General features: G+C 44.4%; 1 protein-coding gene across 1 annotated transcript; it reads left to right on the forward strand.

Moving 5' to 3' along the window:
* Nucleotides 1–6,755: 6,755 nt before the first annotated feature.
* On the forward strand, nucleotides 6,756–15,819 carry LOC119168125 (cystatin-2-like). The gene is made up of 4 exons (XM_075865978.1): nucleotides 6,756–6,957; nucleotides 8,288–8,531; nucleotides 14,031–14,135; nucleotides 15,639–15,819. Exons 2-4 carry the CDS (start codon nucleotides 8,310–8,312, stop codon nucleotides 15,738–15,740), a joined length of 429 nt encoding a protein of 142 aa, XP_075722093.1. The 5' UTR covers nucleotides 6,756–6,957; nucleotides 8,288–8,309; the 3' UTR covers nucleotides 15,741–15,819.
* Nucleotides 15,820–19,512: the final 3,693 nt, after the last annotated feature.

The raw sequence follows: 19,512 nt of genomic DNA on the forward strand, positions 1-19,512 counted from the left end.
CAGATTTCAGCGCACAGTCTTCAGCGTGGTGTGTGCCCAAGGCTGCACAATAGGTATGTAAAATAGTGAGTCACACGTGACAGAGGATGAATACAAATGCATATAAGAAATACGTGCAAGGTGAAATGAAATCATATGCCAGATATAACATGCTAATAATTTCACCCTGATGTCACACATCGTCAAAGACTTATTTCGATCCCCGTAGCGCAACAGCTTAGGAGCGGTGGCCGCTGTGAAACTCCGCAAACCACCGTGCCGCTAACAAGGCGGGGAGTCCTAAGCGAGCGACATCGTTCAGCTCGAGCACGCAAACGCGAGACCAAACACGGCGCTGCAAGCGGAGGGTCTGCCGCCAGCGAACTTCGAACGGTAGAGCGAACGAGGTCTCAGCCCAATATCATCAGCCCAAAGCTCATCGCGGGGGCGAAGACAGGCGAGCACTCGATGAGCGAGCGTACGGGAGGCCGACAGCAATGGCGGCCAATTTCTATGTGGTAGAAAAACACAGGTGAACTGCAGACGCCGAAGCTTACCTTCGCAATGCATTTAGTGCGTGCGATATACAACACCACCGAGCCCGTTGCCGGCAAGCGCGATCTGTATCGCACACGCGACAAGTAGAGTAGAATAAAGAATGGTAACCTACTTGCCTTAGAATCCAGCGCTGTTTCTGCCCTGAGTCGGACTGAAGTATATATCCGATAGGCCTGTTCTTCTCGACCGCCAAATTGGCCTTCCCAACTATTGCTGTCGTGTGATGATTGTGACTATCTTGAAGCCAGAGATATACAGCGTGGCGTGGTGACGTGTCGAGACTTGCTCCAAACTTCATGGTTGCAGCGAAACGCAAAAACAGCAGCCCACGCTCATCCAAGCGTACACACAAGCACCACGTCGTAATTATTTGATCGTCGAATCCAGGCGGCCGTGGTCGAGCACTCCGAGCACAACGCAGCGCGGACCATCGCCGGCAAAATACGGGGAAAGACTGAGCCAGCAGAGGAGGAGAGGGAGGCCTGGTCACCTTGGCAACGCTTTTCGCGCTGCCTGCAATGCGCGGGCGGTTCATCCTTTGGTTTCGCGCTCCACGCTTCCCTCTGTGGTTGCTCCTCAACGAGCTATTCGTTAGTCGCGCGTGCCTATTGGGCGCCGTTACTCCTTTTTCGGGTAATTTTGCCCTAGAGTGTGAGGTCAAGACGCTAAGTTTTTTGCACGATCAACACTACAGAAGAGATGCTGCTATCCTACAAGACAGCGGAAGGACATCATTCCTTAGTACTACGCATAACTTTGTCAGTGGACACCATCATTATTTATCTACATAAGCCACTTCTCTTGTGATGGAACTTCAAGACATCCATGACCCAATCGAGGCTGCAACCTCTAAACTGCCCACAATTAAGCCGATTGACGTATTCATTGATTGTTTAGGAGCTATTAAGGAGCTCCAGAAAGTACACAACGTGACGGAGATCTTCGAGGTGATTGAAAAGGTGAACCACTATACAGCTACTAGCGTAAAGGTACATTAGATTCAAGGCCATGTTGCGAACCCACACAACATTGATGCTTACCAGCAGGTGCAATGCCCTCCAGACATAGACCTTCCAGCCATTCTCCTTCTACCTCAGCCCCTTCCTAGGGCGGAGGAAGTTGGGCTTAGGAAGCTTCAAGGAGGGGTGGCCCTTACACGGGCCATTATATCATCATGGAACTGCTCGCATTTACCAGTTGGGGATACACGTCCGTATTTTGCCACTCCAGTGATGCAAGCAGATGCATACCACCTTATATGGTCATTTCAAGGTTTACAGCCGGAGCGTTACCGTCACCCCCTTCAACCCGGCCTTCGCTACAGCGACAAAACCAGTTACAACCACTGGATATATCACAACACGTTCCACAAGTTATTATTTCACTTCATACGTAACACCGGCCCAACGGCGCACATTCACCAAACATACTCGCAAAAATATTATGATTCAAAGGCAAGTCTTTGTCACAATTAAAAAAAAAAGAAGGAAGGAAGCAACAAAAGTGAAGAGGCAGGGAGGTTAACCAGGAGGACATACGGTTGGCTACCCTACACTGATGCTTACAGAAGCTGACAAGAAAGATGAGAAAAAGTAAGAGAATAAAAAGGAAAAAGGAGAAACAGACAGCAAATTCACTGCAGCGTGTAGAGCTCCACCGCTAGTCAGAGGCGTTCACAGAAACCCAAGAGAAAATCTACAAATTTCACCTTGAAGCAGGGGCAGATTATCAGCTGTTACTGCTGAGTTCAAGAGCCATTTCTTGATTTTTCTTCAGGTCGACGTGTACAGAAGTTCTATACCAACTGTACTGTTCTCCAAGTACAGGCGTACTTGATTGAATAACCTGTATTTTTCTGTGCAAGTGACGATATGCTATAGTGCACTGGTCATGTCAGTGTGTACTGATTGGCATCTGTAAAGCGAGAGCTGAAACTCCTTAGCTGGTTGCTAAAAAAAGTGGCAGGTGCGCGAAAGTATCTCATAATGTTACTTCATAAGCGCATATTGAATGGCAAGCCTGCGTTTTCACACATGAGTCGGCGAAGTGCCGGCGAGTGCGTCTGGCGGCTTTCGGTGGCGCCCTCTGTGCGCTGCAACTCAATAGCGCGTCACTTCGATGCTCATCGCTCCTTGTGCGGACACCGTACACAAGAAGCAATGATTCATTCAGAATAACCGATGGCAAGGCTCTACTGTACAGTGATTTTTACTCCTCGGAATTCTGTATGAATTAAGCCCAGAGGTGCCGACGACATTTTATGATCGACTAGGCCGCTACGCTATGCCTACATTCGCTGGGAATTATATGGGTCATACCTGGCTGAACCGATTAGTGCGCAGGTGGCTCGCAAAGGTTAAAGTTTAATCATTCCTTAAGCCAGTCAATGTTGGAAAAAAGATTAGCGCGATTAGTTGTGGTTTTATCGACCAACGATGATTTTCTGGCGTATTAGTACACGCCGCAGCCCCGCAAGTCGGACCGGACACTGTATCTTAACGTTCATAGATCAGTTCTAGGCCAGCAATGCTGAAATATTACGAGCACCAGCTCTTCACACCAGCTTACCGCTTCTGGTGTTGATATTGTTTATGTTGCTGTTGGCATCGCTACGCCAGTGTTAACAACTGGTTATATAAAACATAGGCTTCTGTTTAGCGCATCGCCGTAGGTGCACTTGTAAATATATTTAGCGCAACTTCCTACCGTTTCGCTACATGAAAAATTGAAACACAGTAACCTTTCATTAGCCTGCATCGCATGACATCGATTGTCAAGGCACGTGGAATCTGTCGAAGTTTTTTAGGGGCGAAGCTTCTAAAGCCGTGGATTTGTCCTTATGCTGTGACTGGTTCGGGATCGCCTATTTTGTGAATGACTCAGCAGGCGGCGGTAGTGTGAGTGACAGCCAGACAAACAGACAGGTGAACGGACGGACGAACAGGTTCACGATTTACCGACCAAAACCCTCCCCTCCCCCCCGAAGCTCCGCCTCATTCATTATCATTCCGTATATTTGCTATGATTTTTTCATGGTTCTTGTAAATAATTTATGTATGCGGATTCGGATATTCACCAATAAAAATATTTAGAGCTCTTGCTCTCTACATATTTACCTTGTGCCTCCCTTTCTTGTGGCGTATACTCATTCGAAGTCATGTGTTCTTACCAACGTGCTGAGCTTGTCGCATATGTCTATATTGCCACACAATGTCACGACGACCGCGCCTCTCATAACGTGAATATCAGTGCATGACATGGTATCCTTAAGCAAGTTCTAAGACAATCTTTTCCACGGTCTTGGTTTTATGAGCTACATCACTTATGTTTCCCTTGTCCAAACGCTTTCACCAGTGTATGTCGCATTGGCGCTATAAATACACACTTTCACCACGAGATACATTCAAGTTTGTAGTGCTGCTTCTCGAAACAGTACCAACGCATGTCAAGGCATTATTATACTGCATGATTTACATAAAATAACTGACATTTTGCCATCAACGAATTAGACGTATTGATCAAGCGCTGATTTATTTTTGACTGGCACAACCTATTAAAAGAAACTGGGAATGAAACAACTAGAGAATGGCAGACATCTCTGGCATGTTTGATCTTGTAAGGTTCTACAGGTGGCGGCTATTTTTCACAGACGTCAATTCCTTTCTATTTGGCATTAATTACTGCATATCACGCGCTCAGTATACAAAATATCCCCTGCATGTTTCTCACCTTTATTATCTGAAGGTTTCATTAGGGTCTGTCACGTGCTATCACGTTCCTTTTTACGTCATAACATCTCATGTAAAACAAGATGACGTGCATAAGACGGGATATTGCTTAATGCATTGCTCTGGGATAAACGGGTTGGGTGCTACCGCCTCTACTGCATATATATCATGTGAAGAGTCTACAGATTACAGCATACCGACTCCTTCACAATATCATTGCGGGTATGTATAGTCAGTCACAACCTAAGAACAAATACACGATCTATCCCCAGGACAGCAGCGTGCCTTAAATAATCTGTGCAACAGGAAAATCAATGATGATTTAGGTTCTTACGTTAAGGACTAATTCGTGTGTAGCGCAAACGCTACACATAAAATAGCTTAAAGGTTAGTCGTTCTTAATTGAAACGTTATGTATGCCAGAGCAGTGCAGTCAAAACTTTTCACGAAATTTTTCCAGAACTAAAGGTTTTCGAACAAAAAGTAGTAAAATGGACACAAACCTGTACAAACAAGGGATTCGCGTGATTTTCGCCAAATATTCCTGACGTCACCTAAATAACCAATTGAAATTTTCTAAACTCAGACTGGGTGGGACAAGGGCCGCTGCAGGCGGGGCTTACATTTATTTTTTGGTTGTCACGGACTATAGGTGTCACGATGCGGGTTTCGCCCTGCTCGTTTTGCTTCAGTCAGTGGGATTGGCACCTGAGTAGAACACGGTGTGGCACAACAACACAATTCATACCACTCAATGGTACAACCAGAAGTAGGTGTTCAAAAACATCACAGCACATAAGAATGAACGAATAAATCTATGTCTTATCTTGGGTCCAAAACTGCCAGCGTCCCCCACACTGCGCCTACTAACGTCTGTGTACGACTGCTGGTTTCTTGTGGTCACATTCAGGCATTGTCACCAGGCCCTGGCTTGCGGGGTCTCTCGGCGGCGATGCTGTGAGCCTGCGGCACTTTCCCGCGAAGCCCGTTGCTGGCCATGAGACCCGTGCCGGGAAGCCCTCCTGGCACTCTCAGCCTCCTATGACCCCTGAGCAGTTGGCATGGCAGACGGGTGGCTGAACTCTCGGCCTCGTTGGAGGTCGACGGCGTGAAACTTACCCGTCCTAGCTGATCAACGCACAGCTGGCCAGCTGGATGCCTGGAGCATGAAGACAGCAGCTTGCCGAGGTAGGAACTTGGGCGGGCCTGAAAGCTCTCAATGACCGGGGCAAGACCTAGATTGCCCAGACTAGCCTCCGTCTTCTTCTCTCTGGCCATTATTCTCCTCTGCACGCCTTCAAAATCTCTCGTGCCAGTGCTCACGCTCGCACTACTTGCTTATTCTTTCTCTACTCCCAGCATTTTTCGTTCCATGCAGTTATTTTGTTCTTTCTCGTCTTTTGTCATCCCTGATCGTAAAACATGACATGCCATTGGTGACACCAATGGCATGGCACCAACAATCAATTATTCTTTTACTATTGCGGTGATGGCATTGTCAATCAGTCGTCATCCTAATAACACGAAGTCCTACATTGTCGTTTGAAATTTTGTCTCGTCCACATGCGTCCTTTCGCGTCGTATTTTTAGTGATATTGAGGTCTGTCATACGCAGACGTGGGTGCTTTTGTTTAGTACCTACGCTGGCATGTATGAGGGATAAAGCGTTACACAGAGACCATACATGAAGCAGAAGACGTTGGTAAAAAACACCGTCGACGTTCTGAGACGTGAACGTGCTGCACCCTGAAACTGCGTCCTGAAGCACATCTTATCCAGTGATCCAACACTGCTTCCTATAATGTTGATTCCTGTACCGCATTGGCTCATTTGCAATGGTATTCCATTTGCCAGGAAAATGGTTTTTGGTGAAAAATTCAGCACACTTTATGGAAATTTGTATCGGATATTTGTATCTCACGCTGCACGGACGCTTGTCCAACGCCCTTTTTCCGTTCAACTGAGAGAAAGGCGCACAGAGCCTATTTTCAGTTACTCCAGAAATTACTCGAAGCAGTCTTAAAGTGATGCCGATTCTGGCATTGATATAAGCACGAAGGTTAACACATGATGTCTGCAAATAGAAAAATATTATATGTTGCGAGTGGAGACACGTTTGAAGGGTGCGAGGAAATGACACCTATTTTTATACTATAGGGCATTGCACCTTCCTGTGATAATCTATCGAAAATATAAGCCTTCATTGGCGGCAACACAAAAGCGAAAGCTTTCGACGTCTTTTCCTCTGAGCGACGCACTTATGGCCATTGACACAAGTTTCATTCAAGTGCTGAAGCACGTGTAGTGATTGCGGTTCAAACGCTGCCGCCTTCCGAAGCACTCGTCTTTCCAAGCAAACATAGTGTGCTGCAAATATGTCCACGTGAAGATGACGAACACTGAAGAACGTGTGGCCACTGAATGGCCTGTTCATCTTATCTAACGAAACACTCCCGGTGTCTTCTCCTCTTCACCGAACAGTTTATTCAAACGAAACACAACAAAACGCCAGACAAAGCTCTTCCGTATATTTTCCACGATCGCCCGAAGGACACCCTGCTTTCTGGAACGTTCTCCCAGCCCAGATTCTTTCTTGGAACTTTCGCTCCATCGCCCGGTTTAAAAATTGCACTACTGCTGCAGCTGCCTATTGTTTGACTTGCGGCAATTTTGCTGTGTTTTCAAACTAGCGGTAAGTTGTGAATTTCACAATCTGACCTCATGCGCGAGCAACTTTGCCAAGTAGCCGAAATGACCATAGCTTCGCGCTTGAAGGCTGAATGAATACAATACTATGGGAAAAGTACAGCCGCATGGGCAGATCGGTTTGCTTCTAAACGGACACCGTAATTATTTATACTAGGAGCTAATTTGTAGCAAGCACATACTTACGCCACCCCTAAAAGCATAGGGCTCAATGTAGCCATGAAGTGATTTCACCCGACGCTTATATTTAGGGCAAGCCCCCACAGCCAACTGATGAGCTCACGTGAGAGTGCAATTTCGATGCTCTGCGTGAAACGTTTTCGAAGCCATAAACCGTCTTCTGCTTTTCTGGAAACCTTCAATTGAAGTCATGTCGATGTAAAACTATAAAACATTAGGCTTGCGCAGAACGTGCAGCACAGTCACAGCGAAACGCCTTTCAGAGCCTTTTCTAAACACTCTTTCGTTCTTCGTCGTTTCTTTCCTCCGCAACTTTTTGGAAAAGCGTGGTATCCGCTACGCGCTTGTTACGAGTTCTGTGCAATTTGATTTTCATACAGTGGCTGGCGATGATGAAGAATTATGCCTGAAGTCTGTATGCACCACATGTAATAGAAAAACGGTGATCAAGAAAAACTTTTCTAATGAGTTGTAGCATTGTATGGCCTACTCGTTAAGCAATTTGCATTGTGTGACGCCTATCTGTTCCTTTGATGTTCTTAAACGCTTTATTAGACATAACAGCATTTCTTTTCCGACATCAAGCCTGCCTAAGGCCAGTCTAGAAAGGGCTTCCAAGCGCCGGAACGGCCTAGAATACTAGGCTGATACGCAGCAGAACCGGGTTCTCAAGTCATTGTGGCCTTGGTGTTTTTTATTTATTGAGTTTTTTTTGTTAATTCTTGAGATACTGGTTGTGGACACTGGCCATAGTAGCGGAAAACTACGGCGCCACGCGTAACCTATGCTCTGATCTCATATCAGCTTACGCTGTAAAAGGCGTTTGGCTGCATAAATAATGAGCACGGTGTAATCCTGCGTCAACAAAAAATTTTGCCCCTCTGATACCGAAGTGTTACTCCAATACAGAGGCGTTGCTAAGTCATACAGATTTTGTGCAACTTTCATCAACAATTAAAGAAAACACCAATAGGCCGATTAGGTGGTGACTCCCATTGACATTGTCAGCTCTGGTGATGTAGCAACATAAAAAAACTAAACAATCTGTATTGTTGTTGTAAGGTTCATGCACTGTGATTAGAACATAATCAATTATTTTAATATGGCTTTTCAAAATGTATATTTATTACTTTCAGAAGGCATAGACTGGTGGCAGCCATGGTTCCTCCCCGGATGAGTCCACTTGGGATCGCAATGTTCGTAGTCGCCACCTTCTTTCTCTGCGCTGCTCAGTCGACTTCCTTGAAAGGAGGCTGGAAGAGGAAGCAAGTTGGGGAGGATGCCATATTCGATGAGTTGGCACACTATGCTGTATCCAAACAAGTCAGCGACAGAGAGTTCTTCGACACCGTGCTTGAGCTTGTTGAAGTTGAGACCCAAGTGCGTACATTCTATACTTTGAACAAAGGCAAAAACTGAAAGAGATGCTAGTTGCAACGATGTATCAAGCGTTTACGTCATCAAAACTATGTCAAAAGCTCCCTTTTGGGTGCAAAATTACTCGCGTAATATTTTTTTAAGTAATTACTTCATAGTTTTGTATATCGTCAAGCAGATGTACCATTCTTTTTTTCCTATGCAAAAACACGTTCTCGTACGCAGAATGATAAAAAATAGGGTGCCACACTCATCTAATTGCTTTAGCTCATAATATGTTTTTGACATGATGATGATATGATATGTAGAGTTTAACGTCCCAAATTCACCATATGATTACGACAGACGCCGCAGTGGAGTGTTCCGAACATTTCGGCCAATGTTCTTGGCATGAAAATTATGAGAAGAAAGTGAACCGAACATGAAAATACACAGCAAGCGTAGTAGCCGATAAATACTGAAAAGAAAACTGCCGAATTCGCAACTTGACAAACGTAGCACAAAGAAAAAGAAACGCTAAAATGGCCTAACAGGTCCCCATAGGTTATGATACGCGTTTAGAGAGCGTTTGCGTTGACCTGCGTTCTGACATGAGTATACACTCTCTCGCCATTCCGAGGAAAGTTTTGCACAGGTGTACCTCTCCTTCACTACCGCAAGGCTTCGACACAAGTGCGCAGGCAAGACGACTGTGCGTGACGACTGGCTTGAGCCTGACGTCCGAAGAAACTGTTCATGTGCTCCTTCGTTCCACACAATGCCTGCGCTAGGCGGCGGCACGCCAGACGCAGACGTGGGGCGACCGAATAAGGTCGGCAGGGAAGACGCTTAACGAAAATCGTGGCGTGCGGCCAATAGGCAGTATTTGACTTTATTCATCAATATAGTCCATCACTTATTCCCGCCAGAACCACCAAAAATACTGTTCGGGCCTAATTGAAACTCGAGGTTTGGTAAACTTCGTCTACTTTATTGATATATTTTCTACAATAACGTTGCGAAAAGTGAGACGAAATAATTTATCAGTACGCTTGAGGGTATCCTGTGCACCTCAAATGCATGCCATCGTAACTGGTGGCTACAGAAAGAAAAACAAAACATTGGCAGACATAACAGATGGCTCGTCTGCATGTAAGAAGGAACCGTGCTTCACAGAGAACTATATCATCACTTGGCACCACTATCTTAGCATCACGTGGCATCACTTGGCATAACATGGCATCATTCGGCAATAGCAGTAGTTCATATGACCAGGAAAAACTAAAAGCCGATGAGCTCTGCTATGCTTTTATCGTTAAACTGATATTGCAAGCTACGCGCGAATTTTCTCTTGAATTCTATTTAAACAACTCCCTTTTGCTAAGGAGTTTTCTCTAACGTTATATCTATATGATTTGTCGTTTTACAGCCTAGTTAAAAAATAAATGGCAGTAATATTTTAATACTATCACCGTTATCTTTGTTCCTTATTGTGGGTACTCGTTGTGGCAGGTTTTACTGAAGATTCCATTGTTTAGGTGCCGTCAGGGAGTTTAGTTTTGCATGAGCATTCATGTACTCTCTTTTTTATTAGAACTAAATCACGCATTTCTTTTGACAAGATGTGAGTTCGAATATTGGCCTTAAGTTATGTGTCAGCTTTTTACCGCGTTGCAACGCGTCTGTGCAAACATGTATAAATTGCATTATATTACATTAACTGTTCTTATTCATAAATTACACAACCAGCTGTTCGTTGCCATGCACCTTTATGCGCAATGAAGATCAAAGTTCGTAGCACATAGCCAGATGTAACACATATTGCTATATTCGAAAATGTGTATCGATAGAATGCCTCTTTTTTTCATCACGCAAGCGCAGATCAAAAGAATATAGGTAGTCCAAGACTACATTGGTTAAAATCAAGAGAAAAAGAGAGAGAAATAGAGAGGGAATTCAGGGAGGTTAACCAAGCTCGGCTTGCATGGTAGGCTACTGTACACTTGGGGTGGGGGAAAGGGTAATAAAAATTGGGAGACTCTTAAGCTTGGCCTTTGAGAGTTGAACGCGATAGCAAAATCCAGCCCCTAGTGCACCCTTCAACCGGTAAGCGCATACTTATTCATATGTTTTTTCACATGCACACGCACGCACACAAACACGCTCACAGTAGATTGGACCAGCACACGCCATTATCGCCGAGATCTTTTTCATCGTGACACCTGTCGAACTAAATGCGTTGAAAGGGCCCTGAAAGACTTTTTTAAGCAACCATGGAATTAATTTACTAGCAGAGCCTCTTGTCCCACGAATTCAGCTGTGCAAAAGTTTTAAAAATCCATCCGCAGTGAGTGGAAATACAAGGGTTTGTCTTATGCTGCTATTACATTATCTATTCTCTCGTCCTGACGAAAGCAATGGAAGCTAAGCAGGGAGGAGTTGCAGGGCAAAGAAACTACCGCGCTTTGTGACCTTGAGCACTTTTTCTTTTTTTTTAGATTGCGCGGCTTTCTCAGTGTGATCGCGCGTGCACACGTGTTCGAGTAGCGGTTTGCCGTGGCTATCTCGGTAACTTGAATTTTCGGTCACACAAGCACAGATGATTTTTCGCTCACAACGAACGCGGCTGACGCCAGCAGCGGGTTTTCTACAACACGAGCTCTTTAACGCTATTGCATTAATAAAAAGAAAACAGATAGAAAAGGAGTAAGAAAGAGATGGATGAACAGTCAGCTCCAGACTACACAGCAAGGTCTCATGGTGTTGTTTCACAGGTACTCGTAAGTCTGGTGGTCCTTAAGAGGCACAAGAGGAGCTTTCGTGGCTTTGCGCGTATGTGAAATTTTCGGCTAAGGTCCAGGATTTTTTCTGTAAGCGGTCGTGAATGCAGCTGACGGAGCTTGGCTTCCATAATGCGTCGTTCCGACTGGTATGCTGGCCATTGACATAGAATGTGCTCAAGCGTCTCCTCGCAGGCGCAAAAGTTGCATACCGAACTGCTCGCCATTCCAAGGAGAGAAGAATACGCTTTCGTAAGTGCCACGCTCAACCTCATGCGACACAACAAAGTTTCAGCGCGTCGTGGAATTCCGGATCACAAACGAAGCTGCAAGTCTGGGTCGATTGAATACAGGCACGCGTTGGAGAAATCCGTCGTATTCTACTGTAGGAGAGTTATACGGCGAGCAAATGATTGCAGTCGCTTTGCAATGTTCGTTTTCAAGAGTGGTATGGGCGTACGCAGGTTTTGGTCATGAGCCGATCGATCAGCTTCATCCACGCAGTCATTGCCGACACTTCCGCAATGACTCGCCAACCATTGAAATCCAATATCCTTACATTCCTCGAGAGCTTCGTGGTAGTCATGTCTTATCTGATATACTGATCAATCGTGTAATCCGTGCTGTATATAGCAAACCGTAGTGTCTGTAAGGTTGACCTCGAGTCGCAAAAGATCACATCACCTATTGATTAGGTTGCTGCTGAAGAATGTATTAACTGCACCTAAAAGCGCTGTGAGTTCTGCAGTGGTCGACGTCGTGGTGTGAGAGAACTTGTATTGAACCAACACATTACCAGATGAAACAACCACTGCTCCTGTAGAGCTGTTGAAATTAGTGGAGCCATTGGTGTAAACATGTATGCGGTCAAAATATGTTTCGTCCAACAGATGCAAAGTCAATTGCTTCAGGGCTAGTTGTGCCATGCGTGCCTTCTTAACGATTTTAGGAACCGTTAAGCGCACGCCAGGTTGACGGAGACTCCAGAACGCAGATGCTAGACGCATCGCAAGTTTGAAGTCAGGCGGTAATATGTCCTGGTGTTTCGTCACAACACGGCATAACGAAGTATGGGGCCTCCGCGCTGTCAAACACGCTAAATGATATGACGGAAGCCGCGATAAACGCCGAATGTGCGCTCTCAGCGTCTCGACAATGACATACGTTGTGACCGGCTGTTTTTGTGCGATAACGATAGTTACCACTGTAGATGAGCATCTTGGAAGGCCAAGACATGTTCGAAGTACTTGGGCATGTATGCTGTATAGTGCACGGATGTTAATCTTGCACGTGTGGGACAGGGCAGGAAGGCTGTACCGGAGAAATTCGAGAAAGAGGGCTGTGTAAAGCTGCAGCATGGAGTGCACGGAGAGGCACCATTATTTTCCGGCAACGAACTTGGACACATTCTCAATGCCAATGAGCTTTTTCTTCCAGTATGCGACATGCGGACTCCAGGTTGTAAGTCACATTCTACGATGACACCTAAGAATCTATGGCTCCTCTTATATGCAACAGATTCGCCATCGATGCACAATGAGTAGAAAGACATCGGTTTACGTGTAAGCGACACCGCTTCGCATTTTTCTGTGCCAATAGTCATACCTTGCTGGCGAAGCCATGCCGATGTCATTGTTACCGACTGCTGTATTCGTGCGCGCACTTGTGGCCGTGTTATGCCAGGCGCCCAGATGCAGATATCGTCGGTGTAAATAGATATAAAAGGCGTCTGTGGCAGAGTTTTGGTGAGCCCAATCTGAACCGGATGGAAAAGAGTCATATATCAAGCTTGCTGTATTGCCTAGGATGACGTTACTTGAATAAGAGCAAACTTGAGTCTATTTTTAACATACATCACGCAGTTCCAAAAAATCTGTCTCATATGGTTGCTCAGCTAACGAAAAAAGCAGGCAGAAGTTCATTGTGGTTGATACAGTAAAACAAACATTTGCCTTCCATCTCAGCATATTCCGCTAACTGATCAGAGACAGAAATTTGGCACCACGTACGTGTAATTAGGTAATGTGTCCAATTATTCTACTTGGACCACAACACACATATTATCAGGCATGAAGCACTGGTGATATCAACATTTCTTGTGACAAACCCACACCTTGATTCGATATGTGAGGTTTAACGTTCCAAAACAACCATATGATCTTGAGAGACGCTGCAGTGAAGGGCTCCGAAAATTTCGACCACCAGTGTTCTTGAACATGCACCCAAATCTGGGCACACGGGCCTACAGCACTTATTCCTTCAATAAAAATGCTGGCGCCGGAGCCTGGATTCAATCCCGTGACATACGGGTCAGCAGCCGAGTATCTCAGCCACCAGACCACCGCGGCGGGGCTAACCCACTACTTCTGAGTGTCACTTGACAAGAGGAGGTGAGGAAATTGGCAAAATCGAAAATTGAGTATATACGCTACAATGAAATGAAGGGTCAAAAATAAACAAATATGAGTGAAAAAATATTAGCCAGGACCTGTAAAGAGTATTGATAATATTGAACTTTTACATTTAGCCGAGGTGCAGTTCTATTTAGTAATTGCAGCAAATAACAATACTTGTGTCACTTTAACCAGATTTTTACAGATACGAGAAAACAGCGGCAATCCCTCACATGACTGTTCTACTGCGCTTGTGAAAAAGCATCTTCCGCAGTATCTTGAACAACGAATATACGCTCTGAAACCAAACTCGAGAAATGACTGTTTCCCTCTGCATTAACGCTTCGCAGACCGTGGCCGGTACGAACTACCGAATTAAGTTCAAGACAGCAGAGTCAAGATGCAGGATTGGTGAAGAGTACGACAAGGAAGTCTGCCTTTCCAGAAACAGAGAGGTAAGTCATTTTTTCCTCTATTAGAAGTCATTCATATCAATCAATAATTATTGCAAAATAAGCAGAAGTTCCTATTGAAATATTACATTTCATAGAAGATCACACGTTTGAAGGACACCTACAGAGGCAAATAATTGTTGGTGCAGTGCAAAACGCCGTGCGTCTAAAATTATCACATGCTGTAGAGATGTGACCAGTTTAATGGACTGATTATCTTTTTACGCAGTGAAGGCAGGTGGAAACGCCAAATGGAAAAATTAGAGCACTTTCTACGAAAAGCCCATTGCCCTTTAGGAATTCCAGAAAGTGACCTCTTGCAATCGGGTCGTAGAGAGGGAATGAAGTTGGTGTAGGCTGACTGGCACATTCGCCCGGACTGCCCAGAATGAGCGGGCCTCGTTGTCTCACCTATCATTCGACTACGCTTCGTGTGGATGTGCGCTGCGTCTGAGAATGTAGCACGCATGACGCACGCACGTGAAAAAATGAAAAAGGATTTGCCCCATTGTAATTGTCTTTAACAGTGACGCCTTTAACAGTGTCTTCCAGTGGCATTCATTAGCGCTTCACTTTTGCTTCCGCGAGATAAATGGCTCACATCTAATCAGTCGCCAATAAACACGAGATGGCACTTATCTGAGTTATTAGAGTGGCTGTGAGGCCGAATTCATTTAGTTACTTGAAGGACTTTATTGAAGAGTTCCTTGTTAAAAGGTCTACATTTATCATTGCACCCGACCAACTCTTGCACCCAAACATTCTACCGCGTCATTGCACCCGAACAGTAATTCATACTTCATTGTTATAAGTTCTTGAGAGCTTGCCTAATTGATGTCTTTATTCATCGCAGATATCTGCAGCTCCACAAAAATCACTTTAAAGATGGAAAGCGACAAATCGCTGTCTTTTTTGTGTAGATTTTCAGGCAGGTTTTATGAAACAGACTGAATACCATCGATAATGATCAAACAATACGCAAAAAACAGGCCTCTATCTCACCAATATCAGTTTTAGTGCAAAATTCAACAAAGCTCACAAGAAACTTCCTAAATGAACGGCTATGCTGCCTACAACGTTTTTGTGGAACTGCATTTTATTTCGTCCAATGGTTTCACAATGATGCCTCACTTGCATAACAATCAAAGCTTTATTCTATGCGAGTCTCATATTCGTCGCCTTCAAAAAATAAGACTACTAGACACACTTTTTAGGATAAAATATATTGGTTTGTGTTCCAAATCTATTGCATGAAGCGACTTCGAGGTGCCTGGGGTTAACGTTAAGGGCTCGTATTTCAATAGCAAGAACCCAGCACGTGATCGTGCGCGGGAGAGAGACAAAACGCATCAGCTCGTGAGCATGTTTTGTAATTGCTTTCATCATACTCGACACTTCGTAGAAAGTAAGCGTGTAACTGTTGTTGCCAATTGTATTCATTTTAAACACGAGTTTTCAGTGCAAAATAAAAGCGTTTCGAATGCTTGTGTGTTTTCTGTTCCACAGACGGTCAAGGACACTTGCACAGCTGTCGTCTATGACGTTCCCTGGCTCAACGAGTGCTCACTCACGTCATTCAACTGTGAAGGAACAAGAATGTCAACGTAGTGAAAAAGAAACTATGCTCTACTTCTTGCGAATGAGTCTTGCCAATAATGTGGAAAATAAATTTCGTGGACCAAGAGAATGACGTCTTTCTTAGAGCAAATACGCATCGAAGGTCGTTGGCTGCTTCTGAAACAGCCCTGCACCAAGTATAGAAGTAGTTTAGCATGACAGTATCATTGGAGTATCTAGTTTGGCGAGAGTATATCAGATACTGCACAAATATAATGACGTTGTCGTCGCTGTGTGCGACCTGAGCACATTCTATCATTTGGATGGAGATAAAATGGTAGAGGTCCTTGTATTGTGAGATGTAAGTGCCTGTTAAGGAGCACAAGGTGATCAAAATATGCGAAGCCCTCCACTACCACGTCCGTCATAATCATATCGTGATTTTGTGACTTCAAACCCCAATGAATATTATCAGCAGATCGCTCTTAAGCGGGATATGTTGTGCGCGCTGACAAAGGTAATCGCAATACCAACTCCAGAGTAAACTCCGTGTGCTGGCACTCTGTTCAAAAAAGGAAAGGTGGCTGTGCTTGACAGGGTCAACACCGCACTTCCGCAATGGTTTCCTTTGGCTCAGTGCTGAAGTTTCATGATTATGCTTTCGGATCATGTTGCTTTGTCGAAGGCAAAATGGTGCTTGACGCGGATCATGTCATTCTCATTGGCATAAAAGATTTCACGGGTGAAACAGCGGGAATAGTTGTGCTGTTCTCGCAAACATCGAGGCACTTCGGTGAACGTCATTATATTTATAATTGAAGAACAGGTCTAGCAAGCCTGAATTTGAAGATGGCAACCGATAATGTGTATACAGGTCTCTCCGCAAGGTGCTATCACTTGTGCGTTGCGTTGCTACACTGCTACAAGCAAGGTCTTCTTAGTTTTCGAGGTAACAACGCTACGACTCATGCTGATGGTTGCATGTATCTCATGGAGTCCTGTTGTTCCATTAATACCCTAATACGCTTGCCTTCCATTTAATTACAGAACGACCTGGGGCAGTGTATATTGAGGTAAGGCAAGGAATAGTTAAAATTGCAGTAAAAGGGCTTGTTTCTTTGCGTTCACCGGTTATTGTTATCATGCTTTTAATGAATAAGGTTGTGTGCTTCCGAAAACTCGCTTGTTCATGTTGGCTGTTGATATTCAGAACAGATATATGCGTGCACGTTAGGAATGCACCGACATTATCCCCCGAATGCAGAGATGTTACTTCACTCGTACTTGACTCGTTCTTGACTCAAGACAGCCTTGCCGCTTGCCATAAATTGTTCTCGAACTTGCGGGTGACTTGAAGGCGACTTGGCTCGGTCGAAGTCAGGACAACTTTCAAATCAGCAGCATGGCTAGCTTGTAAGCGACTCATGCGTTATTCCAACATGGCCACCTCTCAAACGCACGTCGCGCGGAGGTGGTTGCTTTTGAGTTTGTTTGCCTTGCCATAAGCGTAGCATTTCTTGAGGTGTACTGCCTGTCGAAGATTGCTTCACCCGCTTTGCGTAATCCAAGAAATTCGATGGAGTTGTACGATGAGCAACAATTCCACGCTCGGTACAGATTTACGAAGAACGCAATGCGGGAGCTGCTGGCTATCTTGTCACTCCGTGAAGGTGGGGACCACTGAAGACAGCCTGTGCCTCCAACGTTACAGCTACTTATGGCGATCAGGTTTTACAGCGTTGGCACATTTCAAACAGTCATCGGGAATCTTGTCCGCATTTCGTAGTCGACAGTGCGCCGTTCAGCCAGAAAAGTTACGCTATACTCATCTAAAAGCACCTGTACGCAATGCTGGGGCGCTTTTCGCAGCCGGTAGCACTTCCTATAGTTATACTGGACTTTCATGAAATGGCTGAGGTCCCTGGTGTTACAGAATGTATCACCTGCACACACGTGCGTAATAACAGCCCGGTGGTGATCCATAAGTGTTCTGTAACGGCAAAGTCCTTTCTTGTGTTTCTAAAATACAACGACATTTTTCGTTGTTTCCGTCTCTTTCAGTGAAAAATTGACTCTTTGTTGTGTCTGTGAGCCTAGTCTATCCTTTCGTACCACCTAGGGCGCTGTTTACCGCTCAGAAAAGCATCGCTTGCAACAAAAAGCTACAAAAAATTTCTAAAAAAAAAAGAGGCGCCCCTGTCATGGGTTTTCTAATCATGTGCCTCCCCCTTCACCATCATGCAAAGAGACGTTGCTGCACCTCGTAAGACAAAATTTTGGCGAGGGCGATGTCCTCACCCCCGCTTTTTCTCTTGTTTACCAAGTTCAACAAAAGGATACGAATCACTTTTTTTCAGAACGTTTTTATTTTTTCACGTATAACTTCGATCCACCCTAGTACAAACATGTCCACAGGTGAATAGAAAGGCGAATACTTTGAAAATTGCGTTACCTCACGAGCCAGGTTAGCCTAAATACACGCTGTGGCGTTCAATTGAAAAAAAAAACAACAAAAGAACCTAACGCGATGCTTGTTTCGGCTCCAAACAAGAAAGCGTGGAGAAACGCACAGAATTTTGGTGGCGACTATAACCAGTGGGCAATGCCAGATCACAGAAACAACACTGCACATCGCTGTGGCCTTAGAGTTGATATATATTAACTCTATGGCTGTGGTGGCAGGCACCACGTGCCACTCGTTAGTCGAAAAATGTCAATTATACGCTTGTGGCACTTTGTTTTATAGCTGTTTTGAAATGTACGATCTTTTTTTGCTGTAACAAGTGCCTTACGTTAACAACTTTATTACTAACCTCATTACCTGGCGAAAAACGTGTTTCTGCTTAGAAGCTCGTTCTTGACTTGACCAAGCAAAACAGCCTACGCATCTATGAAACGCGATGTCTACTTCTTGCTTCACACCGACTTACTCAATTCAAGCCGAAGGCGCGAGCGAAGTAACATCTCTGCATTCGGAGGTATTTATATACGCAGGAACATATTTGTACATACACGTACATGTGACCTTCGCGTGCGCGTTTCTGTGCGTGTGTATACATATGTGAAATCAAAAATCATTGTCGGGAAGGAATACAGCAGCTTAATGTGAGAATCTGTAGCACTAGCACTTGCACAGAAAACAAGCATATGTGAAAAAAAAATCAGTCACACACCTAACGCAACAAATTTTCTAAAGTTCTTGCTTATATAAACAAAACTATATTCCGTGCTTATATGTAAGCCGAAATATTCATAAAAATGCACACAAGCTAAATATTGGTGTACTCAACGAGGGGAATGAAGTTGTCACGAGCGGATCGATTAAAACAACCTCCTGTGGTGTTCCTCACCTTCTTTCCAATGCGTAAGTTTCTCATTCGTGATCCCGAGGGCAACGAGGCGTTGGCAGATAGATAGATAGATAGATAGATAGATAGATAGATAGATAGATAGATAGATAGATAGATAGATAGATAGATAGATAGATAGATAGATAGATTTACTTGAAATTAGCCTCTGTTGCCGCGGTCTGATATCGAAGCGAGGAGAACCTAATTCATTGAAAAGAATCTATAATATTAACTTGAAGTGTTTCATTCTGCGCAACTTCAACAGAACCGCAAGCGTATCTTTCATGAAGTAAAGTGTTTATTTATGCGTTTTTTCAACTGGCCGTAAGATATTCAGTTTGAGCCCCTGTAAAACTCAGTTTATTTATGCTAAACTTCATAAAAAGTTTCAACTGCCACCTAAGTATATTTCCACTCACTTTATCAACCACACAAAAACTATTTCACACTGTATTTAAATATGTTTTACGCCC

Source organism: Rhipicephalus microplus, chromosome 6 (assembly GCF_043290135.1).
Source record: "Rhipicephalus microplus isolate Deutch F79 chromosome 6, USDA_Rmic, whole genome shotgun sequence".
In the NCBI taxonomy this organism is placed as follows: domain Eukaryota; kingdom Metazoa; phylum Arthropoda; class Arachnida; order Ixodida; family Ixodidae; genus Rhipicephalus; species Rhipicephalus microplus.

Bases quoted from the DNA above. Each gene is read 5' to 3' on its own strand.
- LOC119168125 (XM_075865978.1), top strand. From the start codon at position 8,310: ATGGTTCCTCCCCGGATGAGTCCACTTGGGATCGCAATGTTCGTAGTC. The intron at 8,532-14,030 runs GTGCGTACATTC...AACGCTTCGCAG, and splicing joins TTGTTGAAGTTGAGACCCAA to ACCGTGGCCGGTACGAACTA. The intron at 14,136-15,638 runs GTAAGTCATTTT...TCTGTTCCACAG, and splicing joins GCCTTTCCAGAAACAGAGAG to ACGGTCAAGGACACTTGCAC.